Below are 22,095 nucleotides of genomic sequence, written 5' to 3' on the forward strand. Positions count from 1 at the left end.
TGTATTTGAATTTCCCGCGTATTCAAACTCTGAATGAGGTCGGCAAATCCTTGTCGGAGCGTGGCGCCATCTAGTATTGTTTAATGACACGGTTTCGATTCGTTCACCGAATATCACCGGCGGTAACACGGAGCTTTTTTTTAAGCGCTAGTCGGAATATAAATCATATTGCGGGATGATTTTTAGCGTTTAGTGTTAGTTTATTGTTTCGTGAGTTCCTTAGTATCGGAAAATTGACCTGAAATCATAATTACGAAGAGAAATAAGAATGGGGGTAAGGTTCAATGATGCGAAAGGTGATTATATATTCCTTACAAATTACTTACGCTTATTTTCTATCTGAGGTCTATGCGTCAACTATGCGGAACCAGATTTTTATTATTAGAAATAAGATCCTGCAACTAACTTTTACCGTATGAATGGAATCTTTTTCGATTCATGACATCAATAATGGAATGAGCCGCTGAGCGTGCAGTTTCTGTAAAAGATAACCGCACCACGAAAAACGTGATTTCCAAAAGATGAAAAAAAAAGAACATTTTACTACAACAATTATTTTTGGCTGCGATCGAATTGTTTTGGGTTCAGAAATGCGTGTTGGACAGCAATAAAACCGGGAATTCTGGCATTTTCGCACTCACTCGTGAGCAGAAGATAAATTTTCCAACTCGCAGGATTCTTCGCATTATTCAACAGCTTGTACGTTGTCCACCACTCCCAGGAGCTGTAAAACAGTTGCGTGGAGTGCTGTAATGAATTCCTGAAATATACATGCCTGTATAATACGTGCGCTCTCCGAATAATCCGCGGTCCTTAATGATCAGACCGTGCGGAAGCTGCTGCCTCCGCAGCTTTCACACTGTCGAAGGAAATTTCCATAAACGTTGGTACTTGCCGGAAAGCCGCGAACAAACGAATCAAAACCAACTCGAACAAAACTTCTCTCCTTTGGGGAAGTTTCTGTAAACCCTGGTTTATATTAAATTTCTTTCGCCAACGTGTAAATGATTGTTATTACTTCTTAAATCTCGTTTTCATTACTTTGAAAATTTTTGTTCTCTTGCTAACGTTATTGCCATCATGTTATCCTTATGGCTGTGATCATTATAGGTGGCATCGTCCTTATGACGATATAAAATATCTTCACCTGCGGCAGATTTTAATTTCTGTTCACGTATGAAAAAGGCGAGGAGTAAGAAACCAGAAAAGGAAGTAAATTTACGTATAAGCTTAGAATTTATTGAACTTTCAGTCTTCAGGTATTAGACATACATAACATAAATTACTCGCGAATATAGTTTGTCTCGTTTACATTTTCTAATTTAAATTCTGCCTATTTTTTCCGTTGGTATTCTACCTTTAAACGCAACAATTTGTTCAAGATTTACTAACAACAAGCCGGAACAAACCACGGAGACAGTCTTCGAGATTAAAGATAGATCTTATTGTTAACGCACGAATAAAAAAGATCCGTTACACATCAACCTGGATAATGGCCAATAGACTTTATCGAATTCTAATTTAAACACACTCAAAGGTGTTTCGTCGTCAGTAGTGTACTTCTTCCTTCCCATTTATATAGAATTGTAGAACATAGAAATTCTATCAGTTTCTTTGAGCTATTCAAAGTACAGATCACGTTTTCTACAGTGTATTTCTTTCCCAGAGCGAGAGAGAGAGAGAGAGAGAGAGTGAGATAAAGAGAAAGATAAAGAGAGATAGAGACTCTTTGAATTACACACAGTAGATATAATCGAGCAGCTTTGATGCGTTAAACATCAGAAGTACTTCGGGAAATTTCGAATATGCTTATAAAGCAATCGTACTTTGAGTCGTGCCGGAACGTGATAAACGACGTGGAACAAGGAAGAAGATAAAAAACAAACAGGAGCTCAAAGCAGAGAAAAAGAAGAAAAAGCAAGTCTCGTTATATCTGCAGTTTTGACAGAGGCGAGTCTCCGCACGCGGCGTACGTATTAACAAAATCTCGTAAACCAAGATCGGTGTTTATTCGATCTCGATCACACGTTATAGACGCTGCAGACATGATGTACGTAGGTTAACGGGGGTAACAGGCGTTCCACGTGCATTCCTCCGCGAATATTTCTCGACAACGCGTTTTCCCCATACGTAAACATTAAACAATGCGTATGTCTACGACGTCGACGATGTACGAAACAGGCACGTTTTACTTGCAGCTCTCCTGCCCTCTCGTTCTCTCTCTCTCACTCTCTCTCTCTCGCTCTTGTCTCTCTCACTCTTCCTCCGCCACGCTTGAAATTATTCACCAGCAATACCGTGGAACTCGATCATATTTTATCGGTTATTAAAGCTGCTTCCGAGTATATCGAACCCTCTAACGACACGGTATAAGCCACGTGAGAGGCTGCGTACGGTGAGCGTTAATCAATTTGTCTTCACTTCCAGTTTACTTCTGTTGATCATAAAATGTGCCAGGATCTATATTTTATGACCCACCCGACGAAGGATATGCGAAACGGTCTATCGCTATCTTATCAGAGGTGAAAAACATACGATTCAAAAGCATACCTTCCGTCTTAATATGTTTAATGCTCTGCGTGACATCCTCGTTTTCGGTTATAATTATGTGTATTCAAGACACTGAATTGGCCTCTGAGATTTCGAAGGAAAAACTTCCTCCTAATCATGATCGTGCAGATTTCTCGATCAGAGACAATACTTTTTATTCTGACGGTTCGGGTTTAATATAGGCGACAGTTTCTTCATTTTTACCTATAAATATTACGTTCGGGGAGAGGCGAATTCGGTCAGGGTCAGAGAATAGTCCGCATGCGTTGCAGAATTTTATTTGCGCAAAAAAAAATTGGGTCTGTTGAGTGGAGAGCGATTCGGAAGAACTGAAAAAAAAAGAAAAATTGAAACTCAAGTACTAAGCAATTACTTAACTTGCGCCAGCTCTCTTAAATCGATTAAATCACTAGTCTCGAGTATGAGTGGACGAAAAAAATACGCGGTCAGATCCTTTCGAATTAGGGTAAATGCCGAGGAAGTGACCACTTCACTCCACTTAATCACAGCAATCACATCGTGGTCGTCAATTAGCGATTCCGTCCGCTGCAATCGGTGATCGTCGATCGGTTGGCAAGTATGTATTTCTTTGTTAGATTCTTTCGCGCAAAATGAGAGAAAGAGAGTACGAGAGAGAGAGAGAGAGAGAGAGAGAGAGAGAGAGAGAGAGAGAGAGAGAAAACTTACGGATAAATTTGAAATAACGGTGGAGCGAAGAAAGGAAAAAATAAAGTAAAAAAAAGGGGGGAGAAAACTGCAGTATGCAACAAATTATGTATGTAGTATGCAACAAGTATGTATGTTACAGTAATGTTCATTAATAGGTTTCCAGTGGTTCACTATTTTTTTATAATCAAAAGTGGAACGAGTTTTCTTTCCAAGCAAATTTTACGCAAATTTTACGAAGAAACAAACGATACGTTGATCAGAGAGACGTTAAATTCCAATGGAAAGAAAACTCGTTTCAGTTCCGATTCCAAAAAAATAGTGAGCCACTGGGAACCCATTAGTTAAAAAATAAAGATTAGAGGTTCTGTAGGTAAAAATTTGTCCACACTGTTTGTTCCGTATCGCGAACGTAACCTGGAACGCACTGATTAATCGGGGCGGCGCACTTGATTGAAGGTGTCGTTGATGAAAATTTGACCGTGTGCCAACACGGTAGCAAGAGAGTCAACCTGCTTCCGTGCCTTCGTCGTCTACCTTGCGTGCAATTAATCACCGTCGCGTAGGTATGAGGTTAAATATTGTCGCCGAAGCGGATGAGCGTGGTTTAATCAGACCCCGCGAAAAACGCCGGGATGCTAATTCCTGGGTAATTGACTCCCGTGCGTGTGCGAAACCGACGCGCCTAGGTATCGTCTACCTATCCGCAACCATCCGACAGACACACGTGTCGCGTGTTACAGGGTTAATCGCGAAATTGATTGGCCCTGGAATTCGATATATACATGCGGGAGAACACGAGATGACCGCGCCCTGCGACCACCGTTGTAAGGGGCGGGGTTGAAGATCCGAATTATTTGGTGGTGAAACTTGAAGTGAAGAAATCAAACTTTGAAGAAACAACAAAGTTTGGAATGGTCGGAAACACGCCGGCTCAAAGTTCCGAAATGAAAAATTTCGATAATTCAAGGCACGGTAGAGCAAAGTTTCGATTAAGCTACATTCCGAAAAATAAAGTTTCGATAGAGTAATTGCGAAAATTATAATATTATCACACAGCGTGGTTTACTCAACGAGCGGGTGTAAGAAATCAGAAAAGCTGAAAATCGGAATGACCGGGATTCCGAATGTAAAAATATCGAAAATCCAAAACGAAGAAAGCTCAAAGTGGCGAAATTTCACCAAACTAGAAATTCACAAAACTGAAAATCTTCGATCACTCGGAACTTCGATCTGCCAGTTTTTTAAATTTTCTTATTTACGCACCTTCGGAACTTTGGCTTGTCGGGGTTTCGGACCATTCGAAATTTTGATGTTTCGTCAGAGTTTGATTTCTTCACTTCAACTTTCACCAGCAAGAAATTTCGACTTTGGCGCTTTCGGAACTTTTCTAATTCGGAATTTGAACCCAGCCCCCGCTGCAACCGACGCGACGACGAAACCTCACGGCTAATATATTAATTAACTTACTCTCGGTCGAACCGCCGCCCCGTTACCTATATAAATCCTCCGCACCATGGATAGTTTTAACTCACGGAATCCCGCCAATTTATGGACCACTGATCGTATAACCCAACCGTTAAATCGACTCCCCTAGGAGTAGTGTAACAAATTGCGGTAGGACTACCTTGTGTGTTTTAGGTCATTTCTTCTCTCCTCGTACGCGGATGTATAATCTACATGCACGCGCATACGTACGAACGAGGTTCGGGTACCTCGTCGCATTTTTCTCCTTTGTTGACAAATATTTTTCTCCGTTTATAGCTACGTGTATACCTACGTGCACAGGTGCGTGCATTATTACCGGTACGTAACATCGGAATAAGGCTAAGCAAGTGCGGCGAGTCGTCGGAAACTTTTTCACCCATTCTGGTGAATCTTGACTTTCGGCACAATATGGGATTTTCACCCCGAGTTTAACTGTCCGTGATATCGAGGTCTGGCCGGGGTGGAAATTCTCAACCGAGATTTTCACGCGTGAACGTGAAAATACGAGAGCTAAGTCATTTTTACAACAACGTAGGTGTAACTGGACTTTCTCCGTTCAGTGATTACCAATAATAGCCGATCTCGAAATTGCGGAATTCAATTTTGTAACGAAAGATTGTAAAATGTCGATGAAAATTTCAACATTTTCTGCAGTGTGCGAACGATTTTAAAGACTTAATACGGGTACAGGCTCTGGAATATTCTCACTTCGGCACGAGCACGACGCCCACGGTGTTGCGGTTATCAAAATAGCTGACAATATATTAAGCGATTATGCGCCATCCGCCCCTCCATATACATACACTGATGCAAGCCCATAAAAGCATCACAGATATCGCTCTTAAATTATCCCGAAACGTCAGTTTTGGGGTCGTATGGTTAAAATATTACGTAAAGAAAACTGAAAATTTGCGTCCCCCTTTTCGACCTGACTGCCTACGGAAAAAAGAATAAAAATATTACTCTAACGAGTAAAGTCGAAAATGATCGGCTCAAATTATCTCGATACAATTGTTGCATATCTAACTTTATACACGTTAATGTTTTACATGTGCGAATACTGGTCGGGAAAGTGAGGCAAAATTTCGAATGAGTAGTGATTAATCGGACATCAATCGATCCCGAACTTTACGCCGTTCCTGCGGCAAACGATTTTCCGTTCGTTGGACGATGTCAGCTGCGTCAACTTTGGAATTTTGGTAAAATGAAAACATGGCGGAAGGTGGTAGGAAAAATTTGTCACGTAACGTTACGAGGGGCGCATAAAGGTCCGTATGTGCGTGACAAAGCGTGCGAGTTGGGATAAAATAGTGGAAAACAGCGGCGTTGCGTAGTGCTTGAATGGCTGGGGCCCCCATAAAAGCTGCGAGTAGCGGTGACGTTGGTCCTGTTTACGTCGATTCGTCGTTCAATATCTGCAGTGGGATAGGAACATGGGATATCAATATCGGGGCATTCAATCTCTCGGACGAAATTGACATTAATGATTAGAAAATTGAAATTGATACGCGCTTACGAATGTAGACCGTATCAGTTTAAAAGTCGAACGATCAATCGAGGCAATTTAAAAAGTTGCAACAAATACTTGTTACAGTCCATCTATCGTATAAATTAATTTTACAATTACCTGTCGTATTCCCTGCTCGTCAATAACCCAAATTATTCCCTGATCAGCGACAAATGAAAAGTACACGCACCTTAAAACGTGCGAACGGGCGGGGAGAGTCGGCCTTCCCATAAAATTGTTTATACGTAACACACTTCATCGCTGATTGCTCTTTACTCAAATTGTCATACGTTCGTTGGTAATTAGCTTCTGTCCTCACGACAACCTGTAGGAGCGCCGAGGACTCGGCGCATCGTTTACTAATTAACTGAGACCCGGCATATATATCAGCTGTAATAAAACTGACCCCAGTCACGAATCACGATTCGCGTCAGCTTGTGCAGCCGCATCACGGCTAAGGTTGGAATAATCACTTATTCCACAATCTATGAGTGACGTTAAAACGTACAAGTAGGGCTCGGACAAATATGTATCGGAAATTACAAAATATGTACAAACGTGTAAGATGGACTTGAAAAACTGATATATGGAAAACAAAAAACTGCATTTTCTGGCTCCAAATATCATAATTCATGCAGAAAACCAAATCAGGAATGAAAATGATTGAAATAAAAAATATTTATTCATGTATTAATCCAGGCCCTGCATGAAAGTGTTGAATGCGGCTATAATTGTAAGTCGGTATCAGACGTTACAAAGGTTGATGAAATTTTGCGCAAAATGTATACAGGTACATACCTAACTCCTTCGTAATTGGACTAATTGCTGGTTTTTTGCTAACGGGCAATTACACCCCTATACTTTTTACATAAATCTAATGCTGATCGTGAGATAAGAATCTAGGACTATTTGATTAGCTTGAAAGTAATTAGCAAATTTAACCGTGGCTGAAAGGGGAGCTAAATGTAGACCGAATGAGTTGCGCTGAAATTTCCGAGGAACCCTTGAACGGCAGTGACATTGGTCACGCAGGAAGCGTCGATTCCACGAACTTACAAATAAATTTTAGGATAAAAGCCGCCACCTTTGTTTCTGTGTTCAAAAGTGCCGCGAAGATTCATGGAATTACAACATACCTATTCTCTGTAACAATTATTACCTCGAAAGTCGTTCTATTCAAGGTTTCATCGAAATTTCTTCTAAATTGTAAAACTGACTTCCAGGATGTCACGAGCCGAGTTTTAGAAACAACAAATGTCAATCCTAAAAGCGTCGCAGCTGTTTTTCCACCGGCATTTTCTTTCCTAAAATCCGAATTTTGTTGCACCGAATTCACGAGACTTTCACGCTTGTATGCGCATTCAGAAAGTAGGGAAATCTCGGTGAATGGTGAACGAAATTTGTTGGCGGTGATCAAAAGTTGGAAGGATCAATATCTGGAATGGCCGATAAATCGAAGTGTAAAACATGCGAAAATAAAATAACGAAAGATGAATTGTTGGAAATCTTGATTTTTGAAAGTGTCACTGGTCAGTGTTCATTCTATATCGAAATTTCAAATATTGATCCTTCCAAGTTTTGATCACCAGAAAAATTTTTTACACGTCAAAATAGGCCAGCCACTCCTATTTTCGGATTCGACAGAGTTTCCATCCGGAGGATCGACTTGAATCGAGTACAGAGGAGACATTGTTTATACCTCGCGTGCATTACACGTACACAGATACGAACACATACAGCATGCGATGTGTGATCGCCGACTTTTATCTGTAACTTTACGCTACAGGCGTAACTTAGTCATAGTTTAGAAGAGATTCTTGGTACTGTTTACACTTCGCAGCCGTGCCGACGATTAAATAAATCGCGCGTAATCGCATACCGGTTTCCCGTCTATCTCTTCGCAGCTATTCATTGATCCTCGATCCGGAACATCGTGTTTCGGTATTCGTCTATCACGCGGAAGGCTTACCGCTACTTAACACAGTAATTAATTCAGAAAAAGTATTTCTTTGTCGACCGGTAGCCGTTCGACATCACCTGCATCTGCACATCGTCATCTAGTCTGGACTTTGTTCTGAATAAAGTGACACTACACAAGTGATAAATTGCTGTATAATATTTCCATTGGCACTGAATCCAGCCATCCGTCATCCGGTACTTTTCGCATCGCGATACTTGAGTGTACTCAAATTACTTCCCAAATTGACGCTGACTTGTATTTATCGCAACCTCTTATTCTTTTTCTTACTACTTACAGCAGCATGTTACGTGCACAATGTTATACTCAATAGACGTTTATACGGATTTGAGCTTCTGGGACTTTTCGAGCACGTTACTAGTGTGGGCGAGACCTGTGTACTTATGCGCCCATCAGTGCTACCTCATGTGGATATATGCCTGACAAAACTTGGATGTGAATCCGTCTATGCACACAGACTATACAGACAAGTTTCTTTGCTTGTGAAAGTACGCCAGGGGCCCATTGAAAAAAACCGCGTTCAAATCAACGTCTCTGATTCTTCCAACAGTTAACGCGGTTCGCGCGCATACGTTCGTAAGATAAATTCTCCTTTCGTAGCCTCCAGCGTATCAATTTTCTCGTACCACCAGCCGTCCGTCAAATCATGGACCCAAGTGTCTGTTCAACGGGGAACAGAGTGCGAAGGTGTGATTCTTCGCGTCGTTCGAGGCGTAACTTGAACGGTGCAAAAAATTTCTAAGCAAACAATACAACCGTAAAGGAAGAAAAGGTTCCCAACTATTAGAACGGTCACCAAAGTCAATAACTACAGCCAAGTTCTACAAGGAACTGCGATTCGAGGTAGAGTGTCGATGTGCGCCGCAATATGGATGTCTGTCGGTGTGTTCCACAGGTTCGGTAAAGCGTGGGTGTGCCATGTGTCGGAGAGCCCGACAGACGGAGGCTAGAGGCTACGGGAGTATCGTAAGCCGGGCAGTCGGTTAGTTCTGTCATGTCTGATCAGTGGTGAAGACCTGCCAGAGAAGGAGGAAGAGACGCGGTGGTTCAGAGGCTGAACCGAAAATGGCCGGCAACCCTTGAAGATGCCGGGGGTGAAAAAGTGCGCGTATCGATACTCGTTCGGACTTTTTCGCAGCTCTACATACGCGTTATATTACCCTTCAACAAATTGAACAGTGACTGCTGAATTCTGACGCGTTTCAGCGTTAACTTGACGCGCTGTTCTCGTCGAATATCGGGAGAATTTTTCGAGCCTCTGATTTGCCGAGTACCCTGTTCGTCAGTGATATCGACGCTGTGTTGTGAAACAAATAATTCACGGACCGTGACGCTTCGCAAAAGATAACATATTGTAGTTGCGACACATGTACGTGTAGTTGGATAAGATTTATCACATTTTAGTACAAATCCGAGGCTGATCACCAGACTCTTTTTCATCCGGCCGTCATTTCGTTCACTCTTTTACTCCGATCCAGACGCCTGTCTTTTTTTTCCAGTACTTCACTCCGGAGCAGACGATTTACGTTCCAGTTTTTCAGCTGTACGCTTAGCGGGATTTTCCTGCCTGTACTCTGACGGTTCGTTGTACAATTTCATTTTATTATTATTATTATCATCGTTTTATTTACTTTTACTTTCTTTCGTTTGTAAAGTAAAATACACCGTTCTTTGGGTATGTAAAAACGTCGGACGATCTGCCGTGATTTAATTCGATCTCTTTTTCTCATTCCGTTGAGTTGCAGGAAATTGAAAAGTAATCGAAAATGTAATGAAAAGAAAAGGGTCAATCAATGGCTTTCGTAAAAAAAAAAATAAAAGATACCAAAAATCCTGCATTTCTAAGGTGTTACGCGCACGAGCGCGACTTTCGTTCGTTCAAGAATGCATTCCGGCATTTCATGTGTGTAAAGTTTATTGGAATGCGTGCAGGTAAATTTTATCGTATAACACAGGAGCGTTGCACCTGCATCATGATATCATCGAGGTATAACGAAGCATCGGTTAAAACTTTCTTCGACACGTTGATCGATCGTTCTTTCGAAAGTTTCCAACTGCTATAACTGTTCAATGATAAGCATTTTTTTTTTTTTTTTATTCTTTATTGAAAAAGAAAGAAAAAACACTCGGCAATTATCCTTGACAATTTATCTTACGGCCAGTTCGCGTCGGCGTGTTGAAAAATAAATTTTCTCATTCTCCTGGAGATTGCTTGCAGGCTTTTTCTTCCGCTGCTGTTGCTGTGTGTACGGAGAATGTGTTTTATCGGTTTTCTATTCCCTCGTGTCTGATGATAACATACTCCGGGTGACGTGATAAACGAGTGTACTGCATGTGTATAACCATTGTACGGTCCACGTGTAATAAAATGTACTGTCAAATTGTCGTCTTACGGAAGGGTGTGAAAATTCGCTGGTGTCTTAGCTCGCGTTCAATTGTAATATAGAAAAAAATAAAACATATCCAAGGAAAATATCCACTTGCCATTATAGATGTACATATAAATAAATAAACGCGCAGAGATTCTTCGGTTAGAAAAAGTGGCACAGCGATGAAAAGGCCAAGACGTAAGCCTGCACGAACGGGGCTGATACGCTGTATAATATATCGAGCGTATCGTGCAACGTGTTTTCTATTTTTCTCTTTCACCAGCCCGCGGTTCGAGAAACGGAGGACGGCTCTGTTCGTGTCCCGATGGCCCCGTATCGGACGAACTTGATCGAGGTGTCGAACTTGTTGGTGTTCCTGACACTTTTAGCGGCGGAAACATCGCCGGTAAAAGTGGACGAGTCGAGGCCTCCGAGGAGATGCTGCGACCCCGGAAGCTTGGTGACCTTTGACGGAGAATCGTACGCGTGCAAAACGCCACCTCCCGATGCTCCAGAGTTCTTTGAACCGCTCAACTTCGGGCAAAAAACTCCGGGCATTCCCGCCTGCGAGAATGGCGCCAATCTCACGAGCATTCCACTTGCGAATGCAAATTCAACCCATTTGCTGAGCGACTTTTGCATCGACGTTATTCTCAACTCGGAAGACGGCATCGAAACGCGACGGAACGATTCTCCGGATCTTTTGTACTGTACCCGGAACTTGGACGCGAATTTGACCGATGGATCTTTGGACGAACCTCGCCACCTTCCGACTGTCTCAAAAATCAGGAGATGCTGCGACCGTGGCGAGATTTTTAGAATCGATCGGCGCGCCTGCGTGCCGCTGGAAGATTCGGATCGGGATATTTCTACGGGATCTTTGGTCCGCAGTATCGGGTTTGCCGATTTTCTCTATGTCAAAAGAGGCCCACCGATGTGCCAGCACGCTATTGTCGATCAAGAAGTCAATCAGACCGACGTTTCGATCGTGAATGGAAGGATCCAGGTGAATGTTCACAATGTATAATGACGATCGCGTAATCGTCTTGTCTGCAGAATCACGGTTGTAGGACCTTGCGTCGTTTAAACGGGAAGCGTTATATTTTTGAATTCCGAATTCCAAATTGTCGAAATCAATAGCGTCTTTAAAAATTTGAAGAACTATGCTGCAGCGACAAGGTTAGGCGTTAAATTTTCATGAGGATGGAGTTAGTTACGTTACCGTGACAATGCTTGTTTAGAAAAAATCGTTACTTCGCACCTTTAGCAATGTCCGAAATTTATTAAACCATGATAAACCAAACATACATTCATTTTGAAAAAGAAACTACTTAAAAACTATTGTAAAATTGCGCGATTATGATTTTTTCCCTGATGTTTCGTTTCGTTAACGTTACCAACGTTAGCCTCATAAATTGTCACAGCTAATTGGACGCCTAACTTCCAGCTGTAGGGTAGGTATGATCACGTTATCTCGTTCCAGATGCCGCATGCAATATTCATGGAACACGGAGTAGAATATCAGCTGTAGAGGGTTGAGAGTTCAAATAAATTCGATAAGATCCGGTTGAATGCGTGAGGTCCGACCGAATCTTCTCCACCCCTCTTATATATCGCTTACGGAGTGCAAAATTCTTGTATGTTTTTTTTTTTTGGTTTTTTTTTTTTATCGTCAGTTTTTTTTTCTCACTCCCTACCACTCGGTAATTGAATTCGGTCGTCGTGCAAGTTTGTTGTAATTGTTTCAACGCGGCTTATCTGCAACGTCGTACGTTGGGTATTATAGTCTGCGATATTTTGGGAAAATACTCCATACGAAATACCAGAACTGTCATCAATTGATCACAGCCGCATCACGTCGGCGTAAGTTCAAAACATTCGAAATAAAAGTAAACATCGAACCGTTTCATATACCGATTCAGTGCGAAACAGGGAAATAAGTTTTTACACAACATCATTTGGTCACTTCCTTGAAGCACATCTAAGTATCAATTGCTGCGTATAATAAGCAAGGAAGTTCCGGAAGCTGAGGTCAAAATGTATCCTATAAAGTGCTCCGCTTTATCATCGAGGTTATAGCTGTCGTGCGAACGTGCACGATCCGCGCACGAACGCCGACGTTTGCTTTATTTTTTCTTCTCAAATTAATTGTATACACAAGACCGCGTCAGATATAGTCTGCGTCAAGTTCGGGCTACTTTAGCCGCTTTTTATTCAACGCCTACAATTTTTATATCTATCTAGTACTCTCAAGTTTATATTATATATACAGTATACACCTACCTATCGCAAAGTTTTTCAATGTCGGTTGACTGAGTGTCCGGAACAGGTATAATATATACCGTGTTATACTCGTGTACGCATATATGGTAATACACGTTGAATCCATCATGGGAGAAACACAGATTTTTTTGTTTCAAAGAATAATTGACACGCGATTAAATCAGTCTGGCAATTTGTGATCTAAACGCGTGGATGCAGATCCGTATAAATATTTGTCAGGCGTACTCTAATTTTATTCTGATAATACGTACAGAGTTGATAACGCTCAGCGATTGCAGAAGTAATTTATGTACTATATACATAGAGCAATTAGCGAAAATTTGGACGATGCGTTTGTTCGAAAATTGTGCAACAATTTACGATTCAAGCCGTGCTTCGTTATCATCGAGCCGTAAAATTTTGATTGGAAACGATTTTTGGCTCGATTCGCGAGCTTTATATACCTATAAAATTCATCCGCGACTGTGCAGTTTTAGCATCTAAATCACATTTCATCGGATCCGCGTGCCGTGGATGTTGGAAGTGGATTTGGCAGACGTACAGAGGGAAAACATAGTAATAATGATAAGATAAAAAATAAATAAATTACGAAACGAATCCCAGAGGGACAGACAAAGAGAGGATAGAACGAAACATCCGCGTTCCGGGGTCGCTTGACGTAAATTTGTTTTATATTCAAACTTCTCAGGTGACGGCGACGAATTCCAACGGCGTTGTCGATCTGCTTGCAACCGATGAAAGCGCCTGTCTCGAATCGGGCAGTTCGCCCGGTCTTCTGGTAGTCAGAGTCTGTCGAGGCGTCGAATACTGTCGCGGTAATACCTGCTTGAGAAAATGTTGCCGGGAAGACGAGGCGCTGGTCGAAACCTCTTGTAAAAAATTACCGGCCGAATTGACGACGCCGAAGCTGCACGAGGAGGTCCGGAATTTGTCGAACCCGGCGGAGAACTCGACGGAACAGGTTTTTAACTCTACCGGTAAGGATGCGAGCACTTTTCCCGCGTAGATCGGTCTCACGATCCTCCCTCACGAAACGACAAATGGCCACGATTTTTTCCGTTTTGTCACACGCTTTTATTCCGTACGTGTACACCCACACGTAACGACGTGAATTTGTCGATGCGGAAATTTGATACGAAAGAGATCAGATTACTCGGACTCTCGGTAATAAATCATGCGAATTTATTCCGTCTGTCACGCCGATGCCACTATTCCTTTCAAATCAATCATCCCCCTTTTTTACGCCCCACTTCCGCGCGGGTCAAGCTTGTGACAAATTCTTTTTGCACAGCGCGCAACATCCCTCCAGAGCTGTAAGGTTATACGATTCCGATGTGATTATTCTGGAATTTTTCACCGGCAACCTCTTCATAAGCTTGGCCTTTGCTTCTCCTATTTGCGTCAGTCGGCGTTGACAGAGCGAGACTCGAATCCACTCTACTGTACGATGCTTGCCAATTAATGTTAATTATCGCCAGCCGAGGGGTGGCGCTCTTTTAACATCTCTGTGAATTTCTAATCAAAGGCACAAAGTAAGTGCTGCACGGAATACCTTGATTCATTGTTTAAACAGAGTACAGCTTGTCGTATCTTCCTATCCACTCCGCTTCTTCGGGCGCGCCCGAGAAACAAAAAGTATGGTGACTCGTATTTGTACGACGACTCGACGACGACACCTCTGTGAAATTGGCCCCTTATTATTCGAAAATAGATGTTTTCGTTCGGAGTTCCAGCTTCCATTCGAATAGTTCTGGAATTCTTTGTATGCTTTAAAAATAGTGCCGTCGATTTTTGTAGCGAAAATAGAATGTAACACTCGGGGGACCAACTTCACGAAACAGAACCCTAAAGACCGACGCGACTCTATTCAATTCGATAATACCGGAAAATTTCGTTGGAATATTCGTTAGAACCCTTGCTCGTCTACTCAGAGCTCTCGTCAGAACTTCGGGGATGCTGAAAATTAATTTTCGTTGTAAGCAAGGCGCGTGGATATCTTGTTCAATATTTCGGTAATGAAACGAAATGAAAAAAATTCAGTTAGATGGAACTCCAGAACTATTCAAATGGAATGTATAACTCGAAAAAATAAATCCGATTTTCGGAAAATTAGGGGCCAAGTTCACAGATGCGACGTCGACGACGTCCGAGAGACGGCGGAGAGCGAAACTGTCGGAGACGATGAAATTGTCTCCTTGTAATTAACCTCGTACTCACGCGAAAAGCGAGACGCAGAGTCGGAACTGGGTTACGAGTTACCTCTGTGGCAGTAGTTCCCTGCTTTTCTAGGCTGCACCTACCCTGCACTCTGGCGTATAATTATTGTCTGCAACCCTTCGCCGACTTTCATCCTCGTTCACCTACTTGCACCCGAGTGTTCGACTCCATTCTTTTCCTCGTTTTTGAAAGGGCGAAACCCGGGTTAACGCGTCGAATAAATCCGCGCGCGCTGTTTTCCCCCTTTCGCTCGAACATTCTTCACGTTATGAAAACCGCTTCCAGAGTACGGACTTCTCGTCGGTAAGCCGTGCTCGTACGGAATGTACGCGGTACTCAAAGACGAGAAATGGCATCTCGTACCGGAAGGAAAACTACACGTTCCCGGTTACCAAACTTACGGGCATCACCAACACTGCATGGACATGTTCTACAACAGCAGCCTCGGACCGGACGGCCTTTATCCATTTGTGTGCTTCGAGGATCCCCCCTTGGAAGAAAATTACTCCGAGGAGAGGTGAAATTTTACTCACTTTAACCCTTTAATGGGCCGTTGAAAAAAGTCATTATTCTCGAAGAAAATTGCTGAAACATCGCACTTTTTCGAAATAGGATATTTCAATTTTCACGCCTAAATGAAAAGTTTTTCAATTGAAATTATTCAGTGAAAACTTTCTCTAGGGGGCGTTACTATTCGTCAAATTGTTTCAGAACTTTCAGATTGAAATTGAAGAAGATATTTTTAAAAATAGTTGTTTCCGTCGTGTAGATAAAATGCTACAGTGGCAGCTAAAGGGTTAAATCCACGGTGGCTTGGAAAACTTTGTAAGGAAAATCTTGCCGCGAATATAGATGTATATGATATATAGTTTGTCTCGGTTTCGCCAACCTTTTCAACTTCTTTCGGAGAGCTGATTAAAAACCCTTTAGAAGACACCCGTATTATATACGTATAAGGAGACTTCTGCAATCGAAACTCTTTCCGAAAGTTGGCTACGGCTTCGATGTTATACCTTCTTTTTTCTTTCTTTCAGTTTATCACAAGTTTGTAAACGAATCAAAGTGAAACTCATTCATTTATTTATTTATTCATCTCGCGATCTTTTCGGTAAGCTAACGAAAAATCTTTACGGATAATGCCGTGGAACGTGTTTTTGTAATCACGCAAATTTGTACGTGTACAAAGATTTCGGTTTTCTTTTTCTTTTGGAAACTACGGTAATACTCGGTATCGAAAATTCCTAAAATAATTATGAAATCAAAGTTTGAAGTGTTCAGACTGCTTAGAATAATTGGTAATCGGGGAATTTTTAATATCTGATCTAATTAGAAGGAATTTTTTTTCTTCGTTAAAAGATGGTTTACGTCACGTGGGATATGATATTACATCGCGGTAATGAGAAGATAGATCGCACGTTATACGTGCAGGGAGGAAATTAGTTTTCTAACGTTGAGCTGGACACGTATGAAGAGAAAAAAAAAACGGAGAAGACAAAGATCATGTGGGTGTGGCTGATTCGCTCGTTAATAAAGTTTGTCGTTTATAATGTAATTGGTGGACTTACTTGCGGTTAATCACGCGAGCATTCGCCAGGCGGTTCTCGGTTCATATCACAAATTGACGATAATTATTTTCATCCTATGTATATGACGATGAGAATAGATATAATGAAATTAATACCTGTACTCTAGAGGATTTCCTCCCCGCGTTGCGTCATCGTCACTAATCGCCTTTTTATTCATTTATCATGTAGTTTCAACGACTTTCCGTCGTGCCGTTTTAATCAAACCGTCAAACTGCAGCCTCGTTAGTTTTGTTTCATTCGTAAAAACTCTCTCAATTGAACGTGATTTAATTGAAAAACCTCATTGGCACGACGCGCGTTTTGATTTTACCATCTTTCTCATCTGTTTTAGAATCTCTTCTTCGTCACTTGTCTCGTTTACATATTCTTCTTTCAACAACACCGAGTCTTAATTCGACATTGCCACTTTTCTCATATCTTTTGCCACCTTGTCACGTTGCATTTTTATCAGTCTCCCTCCTTCGAGTAGAAAATAACAAAAACACAAAAAAGGAAAATGAAAAATGACCACACGACAGTCTCTTACAACCAGGTTTCACGTGAACGCAGTGCTGCAGATGATCGGCTGTACTTTTCTTCTGGTCACATTGCTGGTTTACGTATGTCTACCGACTCTGCAAAACCTCCATGGAAAAACCCTCATGTGTCACGTGGGGAGCCTTTTCGTGGCAATGGCTTGTCTCGCCATCGTTGGCGTCGTAATACCGAACGAGTCTCAAACGCAACGGGAGGATGAAGTCGACTTGGAAAACGTCTGCACATTTCTGGGTATGAAATAAGATGATGTCGAGCTGACTTTTTTACCTCTAAAATCTCAGCCTCTTTAACGATTGAATGAAGTCATTATTTTACAGTATTTATTGATTATTACAGTCTCGTAAGTTGCGCTATTCAGCCGCGTAGAAATTTTCGAACAATGAAATTCTTTCTATTCGCCTTACGCCTCTTCGACATCGTTCATCGTGAGTCAGCCGGAAATTAGCGATGATTTAGGTGCTGTTACGTCGCCAAATTTGCAGCCACAACGAGTCTATTATGCAAAAGGCTGTTTTGTTTAACGAATGGTTTCGAGAAAACAGCTCACGCCATATTCCGACAGTAATTAACAATCGTTGTCGACCGAGGCTTTTTAACCATTCAATCAGTCCGGTTCAGAAAACGAACGAACCGTTTTTATATTACCGACAATTCTGATCAGGTATATCTTTCTTCTATTTCAGGGTACACAATGCTATTCTCTTTCCTATCCGCCTTCTTCTGGCTGAACGTCATGTGCTTTGACATATGGTGGACTTTCGGGTGAGATATGTGAATGATAATAACGATGATAAATCAAAACCGCGTAAGCTTATTGCCAGAAACGTCCTCGCAAATAATAATGTATCGACACGGTGTCCAGTGGTCTTGGAAGTCTTTGAGGTCCTGGAAACATCCTTGAATTTTTCTTGTGTCCTGTAAGCTTCTACATTTAACACAGCACCGTGATTGCTAACAAAAAGCGAGACGATTCTCTTTCTCAGTTTGCGTACTCGATATTACCGCCCATCGACATTTAACGTCCGTTTGTTTTCCACTTGCGTTGACAAACGAGCTGACCTCATTCTCGCGCTGCAGCTCCGTAATTCCGTCCCATCGTATCCATCAGAACTATACGTCTCTAGCCGGGAAAACAATTACGTTTTATAAAGTTTGTTTATGTGTTCAGCTGCGTCGGCGGAAGCAGAGCCGAGAATGAGATACAAGCCAGCGAGATTTTGAACGCAAAATCTTCGTGCGAGTCAAAAGTTTGTGTAGTTGGATGCAAAAATAGATCCGTGATTTATGGAGCTAGGCTCACTCATCTCCTGACAAAAAGTTTCTTCTCTTAATGTCGCCTCGTCACTTTACGTTACAAATTCGTAAGGCAAATAAGCCCAAGAAAGGTTAAAACCTCTTCGTAACACTTACATTAGATACGTACGTAAACAAAAATCGAAACGCGCCTGAATCACGCCTATATACGTATACGTGTACATTAAACATTCAACATACAACGTAGTTCGTCATCCCTTTATTAGATCTCTGAGGCATTCGGGAAGGACGAACACCAAGAGGCAGGAGGACCATAAACGGTTCATGTTCTATTGCCTCTATGCGTGGGGCTTTGCGGTAATATTTGTCATCGTCGCTATCGCCGCTGATTACACAGAATTTTTACCTGCTCAACTGCGCCCCGGAATGGGGGTTCAGCGATGCTGGTTCTCAAGTGAGTGCATTTGATATCAGTATAAACGCACAACTGATCGGATAAGATACGGATTGGTACTCGATTTTGTACCAGACTGTGGAATTTAAAACGACACGATTGCTTCTCATCCGACGACACGGTTTGGAAGGCGGTTTTTTTTATTTTTTTCTTTTTTTATCGCGAGACGCGTAAGCCGACCGTGCAGGAAATGTCCGGATGGAAGTCAGCTGCAAAGACGGTTCCTCTCTTTTTCTCGGTCGGTTCCTTCCGGCGAATCAGGGGTAAATAATGAGCGGCACTAATTGTAACCAGAGAATCGGGGGTCATTAGTACACGAATCAGTTCCTTGGTTGTAGCGGGTTCGCCGAACGTTCAATTCTTCTTTCCGACTTCTTGCTTTGATTTTAATTGATTGGAGTGAAAGAAAAAGGGAGAGTAATTTTTTTACCCGGGATGTATTTGAGGTGACTTGATGCCGGTTTTTTCGTTTATCGTTCCTCCCTCGATTCAGTCTTCCCAGAACCCGGGTTGGCTAACCGTGTGTTTGTTATATCGTTTTAAAAACAACATCCGTTGACGCCGGACACTTCAACGATTCAACAAACAGATTTCTCCCTAAACACAGATTCGGTAATAGCTCCACGAATGTTTGTTAAGTTATCCTCTCAAGTATTCGGAGAATTTCTAAGTGACTTGAACAATATTAGCAGAGTCATGTCGCACGACCCAACCATTGGTTAAAACATAATTAAGCGCTCTTTTGCCGATGTTTTAATTTCTCTGAATCTGAACAATTTTTTCATATATTACGCTCTGTCCAAGCGATGTCAAGAAGATATAAGCAAAAAACCTGAAAATACCTGGTTCTTTTGCGACTGATTACATGTGGTTCGTGTAAAGTTCATTGGAAACGCTGAAGAAATGAGAGACAAAGAATTGGGGTACTAACGGGTGTCGTGAAAAGAAAAATAAAAAAACTGTTCGGTAACCCTTTATTAGAACCTGAAAGGCACTCAACTTCTGCAAAGAATAAAGAGCACCTAATTATGCTGTGCGTCACGTCCACTTTTTCTAAAATAGTTGTGCTGATACTACGCACGATCCGAAGTTTTTCCTAGAGTGCATCAGCCGGCTGATTGCGTATTATACTTTCGACGAGTAATCGGAGCAAGCGATTGCTTCTTCATTAACCAATTCCGTTCGATTAATTAACAGACATTTTTCGCCACGGGGATCTTTCTCGGAGGCAGTTAATTGTCTCCCTTTCAAATATTGTACGAGCCTTTCGTTCGCCGCTCGTTTCGCGAATCAATATTCCATGAAAAATCGATGATCTTCAATTTACGTTATTTCCGTGCGAATGACGCCGGTTCGTTCTATGCTATTCGATGTAGCGATAAAACACGACGTTCCTTCCCGCAGTGCAAATAATACGCTGTTATATCGGCGAGCGAAGCACAGGCGGCAATCAACTTCAATAAGCAGTTCATTAATTTTTAGCACCGCAAACTCATTACTTTCCTTTACGTGTCATTTAGGCGGCTACAGCTTCCATGGTGAGATATTATTTTTCACCGGTCCGGTCTCGATCCAGCTTATCGTTAACGTCGTCCTGTTCATTCTTACGGCCAGGAGGTGTAGCATGGTCAAAGCCGACATCCAGCGACGAGTTAAAATGAACACGTCAGATTCCAGGAGCCGCAGGTTTCACGCTGACAAAAATAAGTAAGATTCACGGACGTCGATACCCTTCACGTCAGTTCTTATCGTTCACTGTTCGTCTTATTGTTGTTCGTCCGTCTCGTTTCTCGTCGTTCTCTTCTCCGCGCGGATGATCTCAAAGTTCGAAAAGTCTGAAAAAACCCGAAAGATGTTATTCGGAGTGGATTTATCAACCGGAGGAAATGCCTTGTTATTTATGAACTCGAGTCAATCGATAAGATGCAACATCGAGGGGAACAGGTCCGCTAAACTGACGTGAAAAGCCAGCACGATGTGTGCATGAAAGCGTGTTTGTCGGCTCGAAGCGCGACGCGAGACGGAGAAGAATGTCCCGAATAAGCGAATACCTAACCGAATTGCAGATTGATCCTGAATGTTAAGCTCTTCGTCGTAATGGGGATATCCTGGATTCTCGAGGTGATATCCTACTTCCTCAACCACTATCTGACGAACGTCAGTTGGAAAACGGAGTTCTTCTGTGTATCGGACGTCTTCAATTGCCTCCAGGGTCTTATGATATTCGTGCTCTTCGTACTGAAGAAGAAGGTCCTTCACGCGTTGCGACGGAAGTTCGCAAAGGGTGTCGAAAGCCGTCAATGCAGCACCGCCGGTGTTCACGATCCGTACAGAGTCAGGAAGAGCCCCAGCACCAGCACGATACTCTCCACGTTTGCTGTCAGCTCTTCGCCTTGATTGCAGGGAGAAAATGAAATGAAACAAGAGCGTTTCCTTTTACGCGGATCGCGGTAGTCAATTTGCCAGATTGCGGGCAAAGGTTCAGGGAACAGGAAATTTATTATTTCAAGGGATCTCACCCGTTGTGGCAAGAAAGCCAAAGAAAAGGTCAAACCTGATTTGAACAGTCGATTTATCGATTCCGGGGAATTCTGAATGTCAGAGTATTCCAGGAGCCAGATATTTTTGCGTTTCTACTCAACGAAACAATAATGATTATGCAATTTTCTCTCAGTCTTTACACTCGGCAAATATTAGAACTTTGGTTGACTCGAAGAATTGCAGAATATTTGATATTCGGTGGTTTGATTTAAATTTGAGCCAAAGAAACTTACTCGGTTCAACTACTTAGTATACATATACGTTTAATATAGTTGAATTTACATCCAGCTCGTTTCTAAACATTTGTAAATAATTTAAAATAGATGTAATGTTAATTTTTTTATAATACTTATACCATACGTATAACGTCGTCCGTGAAATTGCAGTGATTTATGGACGTCGGGAAGCTTCGGGAGATATATCTGCTTGAAAGAAAAGAAAAGAGAGGGGAAAGAAAATTGAAAATTATGTCAATAGTCACACGATGATAACAGTAATTTAAAGATTATGAATCATAATTTTATTACACATACGTATATATAATTACATATACACAATACATATACGCTTACATTCTCAATAAATGTTACCATTCGTATTTTTTTTTTTATTCGTGAAGTATTGTTTCATTTTACTTTCTGCGTTTTCCTTTCCATGCACGTTTT

At 41.8% G+C, this 22,095-nt stretch overlaps 1 protein-coding gene across 1 annotated transcript; it reads left to right on the forward strand.

The window, feature by feature from the left end:
• Window positions 1-8,142: 8,142 nt before the first annotated feature.
• On the forward strand, window positions 8,143-22,048 carry LOC107219033 (G-protein coupled receptor Mth2). The gene is made up of 10 exons (XM_046731304.1): window positions 8,143-9,558; window positions 9,689-9,769; window positions 10,842-11,564; window positions 13,530-13,818; window positions 15,344-15,575; window positions 17,177-17,412; window positions 17,865-17,943; window positions 18,702-18,889; window positions 20,410-20,596; window positions 20,956-22,048. Exons 3-10 carry the CDS (start codon window positions 10,884-10,886, stop codon window positions 21,284-21,286), a joined length of 2,223 nt encoding a protein of 740 aa, XP_046587260.1. The 5' UTR covers window positions 8,143-9,558; window positions 9,689-9,769; window positions 10,842-10,883; the 3' UTR covers window positions 21,287-22,048.
• Window positions 22,049-22,095: the final 47 nt, after the last annotated feature.

This window comes from Neodiprion lecontei, chromosome 2, assembly GCF_021901455.1.
Source record: "Neodiprion lecontei isolate iyNeoLeco1 chromosome 2, iyNeoLeco1.1, whole genome shotgun sequence".
NCBI classification, from domain to species: Eukaryota; Metazoa; Arthropoda; class Insecta; order Hymenoptera; family Diprionidae; genus Neodiprion; species Neodiprion lecontei.

Excerpts from the sequence above, each read along its gene's own strand:
- LOC107219033 (XM_046731304.1), top strand. The coding sequence starts at position 10,884 with ATGGCCCCGTATCGGACGAACTTGATCGAGGTGTCGAACTTGTTGGTG. Across the intron at positions 11,565-13,529 it reads TCGTGAATGGAAGGATCCAG|GTGACGGCGACGAATTCCAA; the intron begins GTGAATGTTCAC and ends CAAACTTCTCAG. Across the intron at positions 13,819-15,343 it reads ACAGGTTTTTAACTCTACCG|AGTACGGACTTCTCGTCGGT; the intron begins GTAAGGATGCGA and ends AACCGCTTCCAG.